Source organism: Labeo rohita, unplaced genomic scaffold (genome assembly GCF_022985175.1).
Source record: "Labeo rohita strain BAU-BD-2019 unplaced genomic scaffold, IGBB_LRoh.1.0 scaffold_350, whole genome shotgun sequence".
Lineage (NCBI taxonomy): Eukaryota > Metazoa > Chordata > Actinopteri > Cypriniformes > Cyprinidae > Labeo > Labeo rohita.
This window is the reverse complement of record NW_026129268.1, coordinates 49,267-66,028: the sequence shown is the minus strand read 5'-3', so window position 1 is coordinate 66,028 and position 16,762 is coordinate 49,267. Positions and strand designations below refer to the sequence as shown.

General features: G+C 37.3%; 1 protein-coding gene and 1 long non-coding RNA gene across 3 annotated transcripts; one reads left to right on the top strand and one right to left on the bottom strand.

Moving 5' to 3' along the window:
* Positions 1-3,536: 3,536 nt before the first annotated feature.
* On the bottom strand, positions 3,537-4,686 carry LOC127160435 (stonustoxin subunit alpha). Its single transcript, XM_051103073.1, has 2 exons — positions 4,602-4,686; positions 3,537-4,385 (listed from the first exon to the last, which is right to left on the bottom strand). The coding sequence occupies exons 1-2, from the start codon at positions 4,684-4,686 to the stop codon at positions 3,871-3,873; spliced, it is 600 nt and encodes a 199-aa protein (XP_050959030.1). The 3' UTR covers positions 3,537-3,870.
* A 7,885-nt stretch (positions 4,687-12,571) lies between these two features.
* Positions 12,572-16,762, top strand: LOC127160439 (uncharacterized). Of its 2 annotated transcripts, XR_007826749.1 has the most exons (4): positions 12,572-12,675; positions 13,645-13,699; positions 14,296-14,388; positions 16,641-16,751. It is a non-coding gene; the product is annotated as an uncharacterized LOC127160439 (long non-coding RNA). The 2 variants fall into 2 exon arrangements; XR_007826750.1 differs by lacking the exon at positions 14,296-14,388 and having other exon boundaries at positions 16,641-16,762.

The following is a 16,762-nucleotide window of genomic DNA, read 5'->3' as shown; positions in this document are numbered from 1 at the left end:
GGATCCTATCGTCAATAGGGGAAAAACAGAATAAAGAATTAACGGCTGAAATAACAATGGAACAACTAGATAGAAATTCAACATTTCAATAATTTTTGAAGGACAACCTTAAATTCTAAAAATTGAGAAAAGTAAATAAATATAAACATTTGCTAATTATTATAGCAAGTTAATTATCATTAAATTATACAAAGTGCTCAGGGATGTGTTGGATGCCATGGCTATCAAAAGACACATTCAGTACAATCCGCATACACAGATAACTGCTTGTTTGGAAATGGGAGATTGTATGAATTAAACAGATGTTGCCACCAAGGCTCTTGTTTTTATGGTGGTTGGTCTCCAAGGCCATTGCAAGTCTCCAAATGCCTACCACCTGACCAAGTCTCTGTCACCAGATACAAAGAATAATTGTGCACGTGTTGGATGAACTGCATGATTGTGGCAAACTTGTAGTGTATCACAATGGATGGACAGCCCTCCAATATTAGCTTGTGCACCCCACAAATGCATGGTCTCTTGAACATTAAAAAACCTGTTTTGCACATCCAGTGACTGCTAAGAACACTGTAAAAAACAACCTATAGAATCTACTCAATAAAATTGGGTAACATTAGGTAACAATTTGCACTCAGTTTGTTTGGGTAGATTCTATCCTATATATTTGAGTAAAGCATACCTAAAATTAACAGCTATGACAAACTAAAAAAAAGCAAAGTCTACACAGCAAAAAGCTCAGTGTTAAATGAACTCTCGCGGGAGTTTATTTGAGTCCATACTCAAGAGTGTTAAAATGAACACTGAAACAGTGTTAAAGTTAATGAGGTAATTAAGTGATTAATTGAGTGATGATTGACCATTGTTGAAGACACCTGATGTTAATAAGCAGAATCACCAAAAAGAGAAAATCAAATTTTGACCATTATAGTGGTCAGTGTTAGCATTAGTTGGGCTCTTTACCTATAACTATTTATTATTAGATTTTGTTTGGATGTTGTAGTTGGGTTATAACAACCAGACAAACCAGAGGAAAGGTTATTATATGATATTAAATATGCTTTGACATAATCATTATGTAGTGACCTGAATAAGTGAGTAAGGTTTTCTTTATTGATTATGTTGGTATAAGTAGACAGATGTCATTAAAACTTATTTTGACCAAAAAAGTAAAAAAAAAAAAAAAAAAAAAAATTGTTTAGACACACAGACATCAAACATCAGCATGACAATCACAACAATGGTGACCATCAAAAACGTGCTGTAGCCAATCAAAACTCATCCATGACTCCCATCATGCACTGCGGCTTGAACAAATTATGAGCTGAACTGTCATTGTAATTTTTTATCTGTTTCTGAATATGCTGTTTGTCACCATTGTTGAGATTCACATGCTGATTCCTGATGTCTGTGTGTGCCTGTAATGTTACTAAAATTACTAAAAAGTCTAAGTGTCAAGAGCCCAACTAATGTTAACACTGACCACTATAATGGTAACATAAAAAAATTGATAATCTCCTTTTGGTGATTCTGCTTATTAACATCAGGTGTCTTCAATAATGGTCAATCATCACTCAATGAATCACTTAATTACCTCATTAACTTTAGCACTGCTTCAGTGTTCATTTTAACACTCTTGAGTATGGACTCAAGTAAACTCCTGGGAGAGTTCATTTAACACTGGGCTTTTTGCTGTGTAGACTTTGCTTTTTTTAGTTTGTCATAGCTGTTAAATTTAGGTATTCTTTACTCAAATATATAGGATAGAATCTACCCAAACAAACTGAGTGAAAATTGTTACCTAATGTTACCTAATTTTATTGAGTAGATTCTATAGGTTGTTTTTTTACAGTGAAGGTGTTTGTGATGGTGGATGCTTGCCACATGTTGAAGTTGCACAGAATCTGTTGCAGGCTTACAATATAATAACCAGCAGCATTGGGCAGATTAACTGGACATACACTGTTTATTTAAAAAGATGTCAAAGATGCACTGTATGCAGTCAGCAAGATAACAGACAAGCATGTGTCCCTTGACTCCCAGAAGATAAAAGAATCCTTGGCTTTACAGACACAATCAGTGACAGTAGCTCTGCACACATTGAAAGACCTCAGCTATTCACAATATAAACAACAGCTGAATTCACTGAGGTTATACTGTGTGCAAACATGGTGATGAATCTAATGCTTCGACTTAATGCAAACTTTGCTTTTAGATGATTGACAGGCTCTCTGACATAACAGCCCCAATCAACATGTCAAAGGGTTTAAAAGTCCTCAAAAGTTTTTTGAGAGCCATGGACTGTTTGATCAGTTTGTTGATAAAAGACAGCAAATCCCTTCACCAATCAAAGAGGTTATTTAAAAATTGCAAAGCATCTGTTTGTGACATTCATATTTTGAAACCTTTCCAGTTCTGTTCTAATATTGTTCTTGGTCAGCTTAATGGCCTAGAGGTAAATCATTTACATTTTAAGGAGCACACAGTAATTTTTTAATTTAATCTTTTATGTCCTATAGAACACAGAGTTAGCCAGGATCTCTTGAAACTCCTCTTTAATTTAATCAGGGCATCAAGTAGAGATGTCAGAAGTGTAAAATCCATTGCAAAAAATTAAGTAAAAATCTCATGTAAAAAATATTGCTAAAAGAGTGTGATCCTGTGTCAAATATCCACACAGTTTATTAAACCTTTCACAAAAATGATCCTGTGGAATTCCTAACCTTTTTTTTTTTTTACAATATTATAAAAAGAAAAATCATACTTTTCAAAACAAAATGATTTTAATTCAGGACAACGCACCATCCCATGCTGCATAGAACACCATTGGCTCCTTGTTTGCTGTGGGCATAAAAGGATAAAAAGTCATGGTGTGGTCACCATCATCATATAACATGTGGAGCATCCTTGAAAGGAAGAGGATGGGAGACAATATACCTCAAATCAGCAGCTCTAGAAGGCAATACTGACATCTTAATATTAAATACTTTGACACATTTCGTCCTGAGGCCAAGCTTCTGGAAATGCCTTTAGCTGCTGTATTACTGAAATTTCTTTCTTGCTTTTTTTACTTAATAAACTAAAACAATGGCAATTTAATAACTTTCTAATACTATTTAACTATTTAAGTCATATTAAAATTTTGTCATTACAATTTCTCTAGTTTTATTCTTCTTCCTGTATTATAGGTCTGTGCATTGAGAAACACCATGTAGCAGTTTCCGTCACAAACCACCTTGATAATGCCAACATGCTGCAAGGGAACAGGGTTGGACAGGACATGATGACATTTCTAAAGGTGCCCTGAGCAACACTTTGAAGGCAGAGTTTAGTCTCATCTACTACAGGGAAGAGTTCAGGGCCTGCTGCTGACCTACTCCAGCTGTTTATGGAGAACAACCCAGAGGAAGTCTTTCAGAGGCTGTCACTAAAGGTCCTCGTCAGTTTGTAACTTTGTAACAGCAAATAGAAAGCATGATAATGTCTTTAAGTGTCAAGTGATCTTTTCTAATGACCCAGCAGACTTTACTAAGTGACATTTCATTTATGCCATCACAAAACTGTATCGCAGCTGGAATTAGATTTTGTGAATTTGTTTTGATCATCTATGCCAGTCTTCCATCAACACAACACAAAGGCAAAGTTAGGGCTTTTCTCAAATAGATAAATGCATGGTTACATGTCATCAGTCACCATGACTCACAGGAGACATACACACTGTCTACTCTGTATATGAGGATTACACACATGTATGTAGACATTACTGCAGTGACAGAAGTTAATTTGTAGTATTAAAATGTAATGGACAGAAAAGAAGACATCTGTTACCATTTTATCATGCAGCTCAAAGTATTATGGGTAGAATCTGATTCATCAACACAGTTTTAGTGATGACCCAGAACCAACCCTAAACCCAGGATAGAGCACCTGAGTGAATGTGGTCTGGACTGTGTGGATGAGGCTCATTGTGTCAGAGACGCTGTAGAAGGACAGAGTTCCTGCATTATAATCCACATACACTCCTATTCTATGGATGGACATTTTAGGGAGTTCAGTGTCAATGTTACTGTGTATGAATGAATTTCTGGAGGGAGTGCAGATCAAACTCCAGGACTCATCATTACGTCCAAACACACACTCCTTACCTGCTCCTTTTCTGTCAATGCTTTTATATGACACTGATATACACACATCTCCACTCCACTCAATCTCCCAGTGACAGCGTCCAGACACTCTCTCTCTACACAACACCTGAAACCACTGATCAAATCTGTCTGGATGATCAGGATACGGCTGAACTGTGCCAGTGGCAGTAATCACTCTATTCCTCTCAGACAGATGGAGATGTTTATTTACTGTGTTCAGATCCAGAGTGAGCTGATGGGAATCTGACAGAGATAAAACACATCAGAATCAGGAATTATTAATCTGTTTAAGCTTTTCATGTAGCTGAAATCTTCACGTTCAGTATATCATCAGTGTCTCAGTACAGCTGACCAGATATCCTGTGCAAATCATCATTTAGATAATCAATTATGAAAATCTTTCACTTTTACAGAAAGAACATGAACACACATTTTCTGCTTGTTTTCTCAGTGACTTACATTGTAGGAAGTCGTTTCTGGTCCTCAGAACAATGTTGGTAAATGTGACTGTAGGAAACCAGGAAATGAACAGTGTGATTCTCATGTCAAGAGAAAATGATTCCTGCATCCTTTCTTGAAACATTTCTAAAAGGATGTTCTAGGATTTATTTGGAATACCAGAGAACTCAGAGATACCAGAGCTGAGATCAAATCATCAGATAAACCAACCGCAAACCAGCAGTAGAAAAAAATAAGAAAGAGCAAGACACAGACGAAAGAAGAAATCAACCAAGATTGGAAACGTTTTTATGTCATGAGCACAGTGCTGTAGAAATTTCCTGAATATTTTCAGGTAAGACATAGGTTTTGTATTTTTTGATTTGCTTCATTAAATATGAACTGTAATGCAGACTAAAATGCATGAATGTTTTCAGCCTGCTGATTCTGAGTTGTTGTATTGTTTAGCTGAAATTATAAGCTGTACATCTTATGAAATTCTCTCAGTATACAGCACAAATACAATTTTCTTTTGTTTCTTCAATTACATATTTTCAGCTGAATAACAGAAAGAGATCAAAGAGAGATTAGAGTATGGAAAATCATCCATTTAAATGGAAGCTGGATCCTGAACACCTGGAGGTAAAGGTCAGATTGTCCATCTTCATCATCACTGGTGCGTGTGCAGGTCTACCAGCTCTTGTTTGGTCTGTCAGTGATCTAATTCATCACAGAAAGAATGGACATCGTATTTCAATCTTCATCATCCTCCTCCTCATCACTGACTTTGTTGAGCTTTACTTGAGTCCCTACATACTATTAAAATATCTCTTCGATGAGATCCCCTCCTTTAAGGATTGGACATGTTGGGTTTTGTCATTTTTATGGTGGTCATCAAGAGCCTGTGGTATCCTCCTAAACCAGCTGGTGGCACTAGAGGGAATTGTCTCAGTAGTATATCCACTGTATACTGTTTGTGTTTTCTCTTCACCATGTTTTATATTTTTTTACATACTTGTGTTTCTCAGTGTCTTTACTTGTTTATTTGTGGATCCTACACTTTTTATTCCTGTCGTGTTAATTGGGTCAGTGATCATATCGACAAAACCTTGTGGAGTTTTATGTTCTGCTGATTGTCCCTCTCACACATCCAGGAAACTAGATTATCATATTTTGGTTGTTTTCATATACACTCTGCTGGTGCTGGTGCTTTATCTGACATTAATGTTACTCAATTTAATTGTTTTCCCTTTAAAGCGTTCTGTTTTGTTTATTCCTCATTTCCTGATGAGTATGCGATTGATTTCAGATCCTCTCCTGTGTGTGCTGGTCTGCAGGCAGAATCTTAGTATTCAAACTTCACAAACGTCTGAAGGAACTAGTTTAGTCTAAGGAGGTCTGGTAAGATTGGCTATTTGTGATGTCATGATATTTTAACTGATCTTATGATAATTAGGCTGCAAAGTAAAACAATTTGTTGTCTACAGAACACACACATGCATTATGTGTGTCTCTCTATATTTTTCCTTTTCCACATCTTATTATCCTGTTATTAAACTTACTACTGAAAAAGTAATTTATATAGCACTTTACTACTGTACACCCAAAGTGCTGTACAATCATTTCAGGGGGTCTCTGCTCACTCACTGACAGTGTGCAGCACTTGGATGATGCAACTGTAGCCACAGTACAATGGAGCAAATGCACCACACACCAGCAGTTTGTATATGCATTTTTTGCATATATATAATTTCTAAATCTGGCACTTTGTATACTGTTACCCTTTTGTTGATCTGGTTGATTCTATGGTTCTCATTTGCAATTTGCTTTGGATAAAAGCATCTGCTAAATGATTAAATGAAAATGTAAAATAAGCAATTCACATATGTTCTGTGTTTCTTTTAATCATAAAACTACATAAAAATTTATAATTTGTGTAATAATCCAGGGATGGGGATCAACAGTGTGTGGAAAAAGGTTCTATTTTTTGTCCTACAAATTAAATTTAGAATGTGCCTATGTAAAAGAATATCTGCATTTATCAAACGTACACACACAGTTCTTACACATATGAGTCAGCAATTGTTGATAAATCCCACATGTGTGTAACAGCAAGACTCAGAGTTAGTTGTAACATCAATAAAACAGGTTATAACTTACTCCAAGTGAATTGCTGGTTTTATTTTTATGTTTCCTTTGAATTTAATATGCCCTGAGGCCCATTTCAGAAAGGAGATTAAATGAAAACACTGAGTATGTGAACCCTGAAATGAGGGGAATGCTTTCTTTAAATTAATCCTGTAACGTGACCAAAACGTACCCTCAAGCGGTAAAAAACTAAATGAAACAACCCTGCAATCGACTATGTCACCAAAAACATAAAGCCGGGGCAACAGCCGAGATTTCAGTCACAAACTAGCTCTGGCAATGGGGAACAAGCAAGCAAGCTAACAGCTAGCGAGCAGAGTATTGCTAAGGGGAGCGAGACCACAAATTCAATTCTTTTGGCCATCCAGTCATTAAGAGATGATATGACTAGGCAATCGTCCGATATGCTTGAAGCCATTAATGGTTTTAAAACAGAGCTGATGTCACACTCCAAAAGAATTGGCGAAGCCGAGGACAGAATATCGCAAACGGAGGAGGATGTTACTACGCTCCGGCAGAAGGCTAAAAAACTGGAGCAGATGGTCGAGACATTAACCAACAAGATTCAAGAACTGGAAGATCACGGGTGGCGTTCAAATCTAAGGATGGTCAGCCTACCCGAAAAAGTGGAGGGCTCGAACGCATGCGCTTTTCTGGAGGACTGGCTCACCAAAGTTTTGACAGATTGCTTTTCCACAACCCCTATAATTGAACGGGCACATCGGGTTGGCCAAATCAATGCGAATCATCCCAGGCCAATAGTGATGACGTTTCTGAACTATAAAGATAAAACGCTGAGAGCGGCCACGAAATTAAAAGAGCTATGTTACGGAGATCAGCGAGTTAACCTGTTCCCGGACCTGTCAGCGAAGTCACGTCAAAGTAAAAGCCCAGCTGAAATCCATGGACATCAGGTACAGATCCTCTATCCTGCTCATCTGATAGTGACCCATGCAGACAAACAACAAATCTTCAAGACCGTCTCAGAAGTTGAGGAGTTCATTCGGGGACTGAAAACCACCACGTGAATGAAGCTAAATTGATGAAGATTTGAACTAACATGCCAGTTGTTTTGTTTACTTTATTTCCAAAAGGAAAATGAAACACTGCCAAAAACACTGAAAACTGAACCTGGCTGTTATAAATCTCTGATCATACAGGTATAGACTTAGAAATTTCACATTTTCTTATTTCTTTTCCCCTTAATAAGGGTATAGTTTTTTGGTTAATTCGTATGATTTGTAGCGTTTTCAAGTTGGTTACAAACTCATATAGGGTTGCTCCATAAATTGTGGATCTATTGTTTTCCATAACCAGAGTTTGGAATGGGGGTTCTATTGGTGCAGTTTGTTCAGGGAAATGCAGTTTTTTATATGGGTATTATGTTGTGTTTTTTTTTTTTTTTTGTGTACTCACTTCTTCAAATAAACAGTCAAATTATTGGATACAGAGATTCCTTATTCCACATAATTGAATCTTAAATTTGTATGTTAGAGGTAAAACTTAGTAGTTGGAATGTAAGGGGACTGAATAAGATGGTCAAATTGAAACAGGTATTAGATAGGATTAAGCAACTGAAGGTTAACATATTATTTTTACAAGAAACCCATCAGTTGGGTCGGGTTTCAAAAAGCTGGCCAGGACAAATTTTCGGGGGGGTTATGATACTTATCCACAAATCGGTTCCCTTTCAGTTGCACAAACAACATATTGATCTACGGGGTAGATTTATAATTCTTAATGGTTTGATCGTGAACACACAAGTAACCCTAATAGGTATATATGCTCCTAATGAAGATGATCCCTCTTTCTATCAAAACCTTTTCTATACAATATCAACATATTCTGGATGTTACGTGTTTGATGTTTAAGAGGGATGATAGCGTAACATTTAAGTGAGACAATAGCTGATGAGCGTGAGGCAGATCAAAAGATGACAACAACAACAACAACAGAGTACGTTTAAGGTATTTACTTTGGTAAAAGTTGCGTTATGAGTGTACAATTAAATAAATGAAAAGAGAAAGATATTAATACAAATAGCAAAAGAAAAAGATGTGAGTGTCACCCAAATCAAAGAAAATAAACAACACAAAACAGCCTTACGTCTAACCTCTAAACTAATTAGAAAAAAAAAGAACAAGAAAAGAAAACCGAAATCTTCAGCGTGTACGACGCCCTAACTAAACTCAATTAAGCTAAAAAGCAAAAGTACAACAGTGGCGTGACACACACAAACCTAAACTAATAGCGTACAAACTAAACTAATCAAAGGAGCAAAAAAACAAGCAAAGTCATGGCAGATGACTAATTGTTCGAGTTGTCAAAAAGGGCATTTAGGATTAACTCAACGCCCAGAAATCCAGGTGTATTCTTAACTTTAAACTTGGCATGTGATTCTAACGCCATACGGACAGAAGTCTCGCTCTAAATTCGATACAAGTCAATAGCCAAAACAAACCTATAAATAAATCAAAGTACACTGCACAAAGCATTACTTCGAAAAATCAGGAAACTTTAAACATTCAAAGACACACAAGACTGACTGCTGACCGCGTGGAGCACAAGGTACGCTGGCGTGGCGCACCAACACGCTCTGAGCTCGAGGCCTCAAATGCAGCCGGCAAATCAGTGGATTGGCAACATGATGACGTCATAACGATGACTGACAGCCTGGTCAGCCAATAAACACGGACCTAGAAATGAGTAAGAAATAATACAGAGAGATGGGGAAGTGATGAGAAAAACGAAATATACACAAAAGCACACGTGGAACGTAACACTGGACAATATGTAATTGGAGGGGATTTTAATTGTGTACTGGATATACAGCTTAATCGTTCTACAGGCATAGACAGCACCCATCAGAAATAAAGGAAAATAATTAAAAACTGTATAAAAGATTTAAATTTAACAGAGGTCTGGAGACATTTGAATCCTAATAAAAGGGAACATTCATTTTTTTAAATACCCACAAAACTTACTCAAGGATTGTTTTCTAGTCTCTAGCGCTCTGTTGTCTAAAATAGACAGATGCTGGTACGATAGTATTTTACTGTCTGACCATGCTCCAATTTCACTCACAATACAGTTTAGTAACTTAAAACCTACTCCATTGAGATTTAGATTCCAAACAAGTTGGCTCCAAAGTTCTAGATTTGTAGATTTCATGGACAAAAGAATAGAGGAATATTTTAGTATTAATACAGATCAGACAAGTGCTTCAACGAAGTGGGAAGCCTTTAAGGCCTATACGAGTTGAAATAAACACAAATAAACACAAGAAGTAAATCTAAAGAATATTATAAAAAATTGGGAGACCTCGATCAACAAATTAACGAATTGGAATTACAACTTTTTGATAATGATAACCCCGAGAGCAAAAAAAAAAAAAGCTTCTTTCATTAAAAGCACAGTACAACGAGCTGACTAGTAATAAAATAGCCACAAACTTGATGTGGTTAAAACAGTCCTACTATGATCAAGGTGAGACACCTGGAAAGCTATTAGCTTGGAGAATAAAAAAGAAGTAGGGTTATAAATTCTATTTTGCTAGATGATGGACAAATATCAATGGATCCATTGGAAATTAACAAATCTTTTAAATTGTATTATGAGAAGTTGTATAATTTTGAATGCTTGGATACATTAGTAGATCAGAATAATTTTTTTGATGAACTAGAATTTCCCTAATTGGCAGAAGCAGCAAAATTAGACCTTGAAAACAATTTAAGTATCGAAGAACTGGTGGATGCAGTACAAAGTATGAGTAGTGGAAAGGCTCCGGGGCCTGACGGCTTGCCAACTGACATTTATAAAACCTTTTTCTAAAAGATTATCTTCTTGAAATGTATACTGAATCATATGAAACAGGAATCTTGCCCTCCTCATTCAGCACTAATTACTCTTGTGTTAAAACCAGGCAAATCCCCAACAGACAGAGCCTCCTATCGGCCTCTTATCTCACTCATGTCCTGCGATACTAAAATATTATGTAAAGCTTTAGCTAAAAGGATTGAAATTCATATACCAGAAGTAATAATGGACGATCAGAACGGATTTCTTCTCGGCAGACAGGCCTTTTATAATACTCGAGTTCTAAACGTCTTACATAAAAAGCAAAATGCTAAAGATCATGCAATTCTGTCTTTAGATGCTGAAAAAGCGTTTGACAGAATTGAATGGAAATTACTTGTTTGAGACGTTTAAACGTTTGGATTAGGAACAAAATATTTAAATTGGCTTAAACTTTTATACAATGAACCAATAGCTCAAGTCATAACGAATAATAATAATAATAATATTTCAAAACTATTTAATCTGGCTAGAGGTACAAGGCAAGGGTACCCGTTATCACCTTTATTGTTTTTATTTGCAATTGAACCCTTGGCCATGACTATTAGAAGAAACCCAGACATAAAGGGTATGAAGATAGGAGAGAGGGATCATCGCATATCTGTCACACACACACACACACACACACAAGGGAATGGAGGAGACGAGAGATGAGTGGCAATCCAATCCAATAGTTTATTTACAATAGTCCTAATTAAAAGACAAAGCATAAAGTAATCAGAAAGGTTCTTAACTGAATGCTCTTGTTAACAGGAGAGGAATAAATGTCCAAAGGATGAGCCACGCCACACAGTCCGAATGCCAACAGGAGAGAACGTAGAAATCAGCATGTGAACGGTAGACCAGACAATGAGCAAATGACTGAGAGTTCTATTTATAGGGCGTGGCTCAACGAGGAACAGGTGAAGGCAGTTAGAATTCAGGTGACGCTGATCTAGTGGGCAGTGCTACCAGGGGTGTGTTAGATGAGGGTGGCTGAGGTGAATGCCTGACACTACCCCCTCCTCCAGGGGCGGCTCCCGACGCCCTTATACGACGCCGAGGGCGACCTCGACCGCGAGGGGCTGGACGATCCGGATGGTCCCGATGAAAGTCTGACAGCAACGTAGGATGGAGTATGTCCTCTCTAGGGACCCAGGATCGCTCCTCAGGTCCGTACCCCTCCCAGTCGACAAGATATTCCAGATGGCCCCCTCGACGCCGCAAGTCCAGGATCTCATGGACTGTATAGATGGATGGTGGTTCCAGGATCTCCGGAGGAGGGGGTTCAAATTCAGCTCCCGGTGTTTCTGTGGCAGAGGGATAGCAGGGTTAGCAGTGATACGTGAAATGTGGAGTGGATATGATACCTGGGTGGGAGCTGAAGTTGGAATGTGACATCGTTGATACGTCTCAGGATCTTAAACGGACCAATGTAGCGGGGACTCAGCTTGCGACAGGGTTGTCGGGGACGGAGGTCCCGTGTCGATAACCAGACCTGATCCCCAGGTTGGAAATCGGGAGCAGGTCTTCTTCTGATGTCCGCGAATCTTTTGTGTTGTCGCACGGCCCGTTGGAGATGGTGATGAGCTGAGTCCCACACTTTCTCGCTCTCTCGAAACCAGTAGTCAACAGCTGGAACATTGGAGGGTTCCTCCGTCCAGGGAAACAGTGGTGGCTGATACCCGAGTACGCACTAAAATGGTGTTAAGCTGGCGGTATCTTGGCGCAGAGAGTTCTGTGTGTGCACTCAAAAAAATGAACAAGGAAGGTTGTGCACTTTACATACTATATTTATATTAAGTTTACTTACAATAATTGTGTTTGTTGACTTGAAATGTTTTTTTCTATTAAGGTCCACGTAATTATGTCTCAACTTAACTGTACAAAATCCTAACGCGTTGTCTAAACACAAACCATTTATGTTAAGTAAAAAATTCTTACATCCAGAGGGTGGCAGTATACTGCGACGCTAACTGCCATGAAACCCCAAAGAAGAAGATACGCGAGCAAAGATATTTGAATCTCTGCACACCTGCGTGACCCCCTGCGATGTTTTTCTTGGATTGGGTTTTGACAGAAGGACGACTTGCCTTTTCAACAGCGGGTAAAGGTAGGAGGATATTTATTTTTCCACCAGTATCGATCTTTTTTTATTTGTAATAAGAGATATGTTCTTTATTTTGGCCTGCTTTAGTTTTAGAGAGCTCTAGTGTCTTAGCCACGTGGCGCAGGTTGGTCCGCTGCATATTTCCAAATATTTGGGTAAAAAGAAAAGTAATAAGAGACAGTTCATGGATTAAAGTTCTCCGTCGCTACGATGGATTTCTGTTAACTGAAGCGAATTTGAAAAGACGCTGTGTATTCAGTCTGCTGAGGGGTGTGTGATCAAAGCCTGGAGTGGATTGAAAGCACGTTCTTCTCTCTACTGTCAGGGTTCTGTTAATCACTCCGCTTGGTATCCACTCCGGGTTTTCCATTCCCCCTCACGGAAAAACTGCTCCGTGTTCACTCCATTTTAAAAGTTATACTAGTGTGTTTATTTTTTTTTTTAATGTCATGAACGCCTGAACGCAACATTTATAATGCTATATGTAATGTTTTGGAAATTATTCTACACGTTTAATAAATAGAATTACATAATGTCCAAATGTATACTTGAAGTGTGTCACATCCCTTTCATTTTTCTGACTGTAGCGTTTAAGTTGTATTTTTTTTTTCCTTTCTACTAAAGCATAAAAATACAATAATATTTTTGCAGATATATTTAAGAAATGTACTAGGTTAACATGCTTGCTAATTTGAAAAACCATGCTACAGTCATTCTTCGTTGAAACTGCAATACTAAGTTCAACCATTAGGTGCCCATCCGACTAAAACTAAAAATCTAAAACTAAAATCTGCGGCCAAATTAACAGTGGTTAACACTTGGTTTGAAACTTTAGTTGTTGTTTTTGTTTTTTCCCCCAAAATTACAAAGTGTGATTGTTGTATTGGTTTGTAGTTTTTCAGTTCAGATTAATTTAATTTCACAAAATCTTTATCAAATTGTTTTATGTTTTTATCCTTTGCAATTTTTCAGGTCCTTAATGAAAGGTGTGTTTTGTGTTCCTGCCAAGGTGCTTTACTCACAATAGGTAAGATCTGCAACATCTGCTAATGTAAATACTGTTTCTTGCATCTAGCTTGTTTCTGTTTGTATCCTGTTTACTTTTAAATATCAGTAGCAACTGATAATTTAGTTTTTAACATTTATATAATGTTTTCAATTATTATTATTATTTTAACTCGTGTATGGTATGTTATTTGTAACATTTTGTAACTCTTCTAAATTGTTTTTTTTTTTTTTTGCAAGTTAACAAAGGTATTTATTTATTTATTATTTATTCACATTTCTCATTCCAGTATTTAAATATTCTTAAGAATAAAATATTCCTAAGAATAAAATGTATGATATTTTATCATTATACAGTCATTATGCAATCAGTGGCATAAAAAGGTCTTAAAATGGCAATAATTTCATTTATCGCAATTAATTTTAGTGCAAAATATCGCACAACAAAAAGTATTTCTCATGACAGCCCTATTTGAGTGTTTTACTAATGTTTGTATAAGTAAATGGTCATTGTACATGTGCCTACTTTTATAGTTAAAGTTTCACCCATTTCACATAATTCTAGAAGTGTAATAGGTTTATAGTATGTATATTGATGCGGCTTTTTTTTCTATTTAGAATGAAATTGTTGAAAAGAAGAGGGAGTGCCTCCTCAGGGCACTTTGTATCTATCTAAATGAAGATCCAAGCAGTCTCTTCCAAGAGTATCTGGTAGGTAATACTAACAATTACTGAGGCAGTGGTGGTATCCTAGGACTTTTAATAATATCACAATATCCATTTAACATTGTCAGATATGGCTTGTAGGAATGGCAATTTTGGTCTTGACCAAAATCACGTTTCTGATAATTTAATCTTACAATTTTAAAAATTACAATCTTATAAAAGTAGAATTTATGGCAGAGCTGCTATATTAGATGGCATCAGATCATACAGGTGTACTTACAGGAGAAGTCCACTTCCAGAACAACAATTTACAAATAATTTACTCACCCCCTTGTCATCCAGGATGTTCATGTCTTTCTGTCTTCAGTCGTAAAGAAATTATGGATTTTGAGGAAAAAAATTCAGAATTTTTCTTCATATAATGGACTTCAATCGTGCCCTCAATTTTGAACTTCCAAAATGTAGTTTAAATGCAACTTCAAAAGGCTCTAAATGATCCCAGCCGAGGAAGAAGGGTCTTACTAGTGAAACGATCTGTCATTTTTTTTTTCGAAAAATAAAAATTTGTATACTTTTTAAGCACAAAAGCTCAAAAGTGGACTTCTCCTTTAATAAAGTGGCCAGTGAGTGTACAAACTGTGAGAAATCAGTTTGGACCAAAAGTTAGTAAAGCACTATTTTAAAACATTTATGGAGAAAACTGCAATGCAAATGAACTCTTTGGAATTACAGGTGCATCTCAATAAATTAGAATGTCGTGGAAAAGTTCATTTCAGTAATTCAACTCAAATTGTGAAACTCGTGTATTAAATAAATTCAATGCACACAGACTGAAGTAGTTTAAGTCTTTGGTTCTTTTAATTGTGATGATTTTGGCTCACATTTAACAAAAACCCACCAACATCTCAACAAATTAGAATACTTCATAAGACCAATAATAAAAAAATGTAGTGAATAATTGGCTTTCTGGAAAGTATGTTCATTTACTGTATATGTACTCAATACTTGGTAGGGGCTCCTTTTGCTTTAATTACTGCCTCAATTCGGCGTGGCATGGAGGTGATCAGTCTGTGGCACTGCTGAGTTGGTATCGAAGCCCAGGTTTCTTTGACAGTGGCCTTCAGCTCATCTGCATTTTTTTGGTCTCTTGTTTCTCATTTTCCTCTTGACAATACCCCATAGATTCTCTATGGGGTTCAGGTCTGGTGAGTTTGCTGGACAGTCAAGCACCAACACCATGGTCATTTAACCAACTTCAGGTGCTTTTGGGCCAAATCCAGCTGGAAAATGAAATCAGCATCTTTAAAAAGCTGGTCAGCAGAAGGAAGCATGAAGTGCTCTAAAATTTCTTAGTAAACTGGTGCAGTGACTTTGGTTTTCAAAAAACACAGTGGACCAACACCAGCAGATGACATTGCTCCCCAAATCATCACAGACTGTAGAAACTTAAAACTGGACTTCAACCAACTGAGCTTCTCCACCCTTCCTCCAGACTCTAGGACCATGGTTTCCAAATGAAATACAAAACTTGCTCTCATCTGAAAAGAGGACTTTGGACCACTGGGCAACAGTCCATTTCTTCTTCTTCTTAGCCCAGGTAAGACGCCTCTGACGTTGTCTGTGGTTCAGGAGTGGCTTAACAAGTAGCCAAATTCCTTGACATCTGTGTGTGGTGGCTCTTGATGCCTTGACCCCAGCCTCAGTCCATTCCCTGAGAAGTTCACCCAAATTCCTTGAATCGATTTTGCTCTACAAGTTTCTCAAGGCTGCGGGTCTCTCGGTTGTTTGTGCATCTTTTTCTTCCACACTTTTTCCTTGCATTCAACCTTCTGTTAACATGCTTGGATACAGCACTCTGTGAACAGCCAGCTTCTTTGGGAGTGAATGTTTGTGGCTTACCCTCCTTGTGAAGGGTGTCAATGATTGTCTTCTGGACAACTGTCAGATCAGCAGTCTTCCCCATGATTGTGTAGCCTAGTGAACCAAACTGAGAGACTATTTTGAAGGCGCAGGAAATCTTTGCAGATGTTTTGAGTTGATTAGCTGATTGGCATGTCACCATATTCTAATTTGTTGAGATAGTGAATTGGTGGGTTTTTGTTAAATGTGAGCCAGTCATCACAATTAAAAGAACTAAAAACTTAAACTACTTCAGTCTGTGTGCACTGAATTCATTTAATACATGAGTTTTACAATTTGAGTTGAATTACTGAACTTTTCCATGACATTCTAATTTATTGAGATGCACCTGTATGTGGCTGGTGATTTCATTGTTGTCCTTTTTTGTGTGTGGAAAGGATTCAGATGGCTGTGCTGCCCAGAGAGACCTTGAACAAGTTGTCTTTGGCGTCTACAGCATTAATGCTGAGGGAGGAGATGCCACCACCACTCCATTTGATGTTGGAAAAACTCTTTTCTT